This window comes from Emiliania huxleyi (assembly GCF_000372725.1).
Source record: "Emiliania huxleyi CCMP1516 unplaced genomic scaffold EMIHUscaffold_64, whole genome shotgun sequence".
Lineage (NCBI taxonomy): Eukaryota > Haptophyta > Isochrysidales > Noelaerhabdaceae > Emiliania > Emiliania huxleyi.
The window spans coordinates 33,036-35,198 of NW_005197198.1; the positions used below are offsets into that span (position 1 = coordinate 33,036).

Consider the following 2,163-nt stretch of genomic DNA (forward strand, 5'->3'; position numbering starts at 1 on the left):
AAGGGGGTGGGGGGGGGGCAGGAACGGCGCACGCACGTCAGCCCACATCGCGAAGCAGGCGATGGTGAAGATGATTGCGAGGAAGGCAACGACGCATCCGATGATGTTGACGAGCTTGTTGGGCTTGCACAGCTTGACGGCACCGAGGACAACAGAGCCGATCGAGAAGAGGGCGGCGAGGACGCCCATGGCTGTCGCCGCGTCCTCCTTGTCCCACTCCAAATCGTCGCAAACAGCAAATACTCCGCCTACCCTCTTTTGGCAGGCGCTTCGCCAGCCGAAGTACACATCCCATAGGAGGTCGCTGTACAGGTCGTAGTCGTAGTACGGGGTTTCCACGTCCATGGCGCCGAGCCAGTACGTGTTTTTGAGGGTGTCGTAATCGTCCGTGACGCCGCCGACACTGTGCGAACATGCAGCCCTCAGCTGCTGGGAACCTTCATCGGGGCTTGGGGCGAGGGGCGCAGCGGGATCCGGCGTCACTCACAGGGCGATGATGGAGAGGATGAGCGCGAGGGACACGAGCACGAGTTGCACGATGGCGATGACCTTAGGCTTGTTGGTGCACATCGAGAGGGATGCAAAAGGGCCGCACCTACTCGCAGCGAACGCAGCTTGAGGCCCAGCACCTAGGACCACCGCGGCACGCCCGCCTCGCCCACGTTGTTTTGATCTGCGAGGGCGCAGCGGCGGCGAGCGAGCGTCAGCAGCATAAAATGGGACGAGCAGGGCGCGGGCTCGTTTTGGGGGGCGCGGGGAGGCAGTAGGCATGGAGGCGACCCGCGGCCGCGCACTCAGGAGCGCTCCGACCGCGATATGATTGTGCCAGATTCGCGTCGCTCGCGGAGCGAGCCGCTCGCGCGGCGGTCGCAGCATGGCGTGCAGCCGTGCACGGGCTCGCTGCAGAGGTGGTTGTGGGGCGAGGCGCGGCCGGGGACGCGCGCTGGCAGCTCTCATCTCGCGCCGCGTCGCGCCGGGCGCCGGGCGAGGCGAGAGGCAAACGAGGTACCTGCTGCAATCAAACCACGGTTCGTTACCGAACCCCGTCTTCTCGAGGTGGATATCCGCGCCCCCCCCGCGAGGCGCGGGATACACATGGGCGTTGGGTAGCGAGGATTGGTGTTCTCGAGGTTCTCGAGGTGGATATCCTTTGGCCGCGTTGGGTAGCGAGGATTGGTGTAACCCGAGCCACGGAGGCGTGTTTTCTGGCGGCCGACCGTCAGTGCACGGAGTTGCCCCTCTCCAACTGCCCCGGCTAGTTCCCGAGGTCGCGCGGGGCTGACCCCTGCTTCCCCCGGGACCTAGCGCGGGTGGGTTGGAGGGGGGCTCGCTGCAGGGAAGGGCTGTGTAAGAAGCCGATCTCCGTAGTCCGCCCCACTCCTCCCCATCGGGCCGCATGAGCGGCCACGCCTCGCAGATTCGTTTTCGCGCCTGGGTCAGGCGCGCTTTCTTTACAACACTCTTGTCGTGCCAGTGTTCTTCACCTACCTAACCTAACCTAAGTGTGTCTTGAAAGCCTGTTTGTGTCTGTGTGTCGCTCGTGCCGATGCATGCCGTTTGCATACGTTCGTTGCGTTGGTGTGTGTTACTGTGTACATGCACCACCCGCCACCCCCCCTCTCGCAATGCAATGTTGAGTGTGACGAGACCAGCGGTGTGCCGGTCGCGCAGCCCGTGCCGTGTGTGCCGTGCATGCCGGCCGAGGAGCCCCTCCTGCCATCCATCGGCAACCCGCGCCTTTGAAGAAGACGAGTCCCGCGCCACGAGAGCCATGCCCCCGGGCAGCAGCACACGTACGGATGCAATGCGCAAGGGCGATTTTCTCTATCTCTCTCTTTTAGAGCAGGCGCACATCGCTTCCAGGGGGGGGGGGGGGGGGCTTCTACTCCCACCACATGCTAGGGGGGGGGTCCAACCCCCCCCCAAAGGCTTCCCCCCATGCTAGGGGGGGGGGGGGGCACACCCCTAAGCATTGGGTGGGGGTGGAGGCCCTCCCTCTCCCACCGTGAGAGGGCTGTGCGCCGCGTGTCCAAAGAGAGAGAGAGAGAAAATCGCCCGTGCGCGTTACATCCGTGTGTGTGCTGTCGCGGGGGGGGATGTCTCCCGTGGCGCGCCGATTGTTCTTCTTTTACGGGCGGGTCTCCCATGTATGTGAGGGGGGGC

The 2,163-nt window shown here is 64.6% G+C and overlaps 2 protein-coding genes across 2 annotated transcripts in view; one reads left to right on the forward strand and one right to left on the reverse strand.

Annotated features, from left to right (window-relative positions):
• The window catches only part of EMIHUDRAFT_437723 (hypothetical protein), a 1,678-nt gene extending 672 nt beyond the window's left edge, over positions 1–1,006 (reverse strand). The window contains exons 1-3 of the mRNA XM_005763214.1: positions 663–1,006; positions 488–595; positions 33–403 (exon numbers count right to left, since the gene is read on the reverse strand). Coding sequence (XP_005763271.1) covers positions 33–403; positions 488–570 — 454 coding nt within the window. The 5' untranslated portion in view covers positions 571–595; positions 663–1,006. The remainder of the gene's footprint in view (positions 1–32; positions 404–487; positions 596–662) is intronic.
• Positions 1,007–2,096: 1,090 nt separating this feature from the next.
• The window catches only part of EMIHUDRAFT_215080 (hypothetical protein), a gene marked incomplete at both ends in the record, with an annotated part of 972 nt that continues 905 nt past the window's right edge, over positions 2,097–2,163 (forward strand). The window contains one exon of the mRNA XM_005763215.1: positions 2,097–2,151. Within this exon, the coding sequence (XP_005763272.1) occupies positions 2,097–2,151 (55 nt within the window). The remainder of the gene's footprint in view (positions 2,152–2,163) is intronic.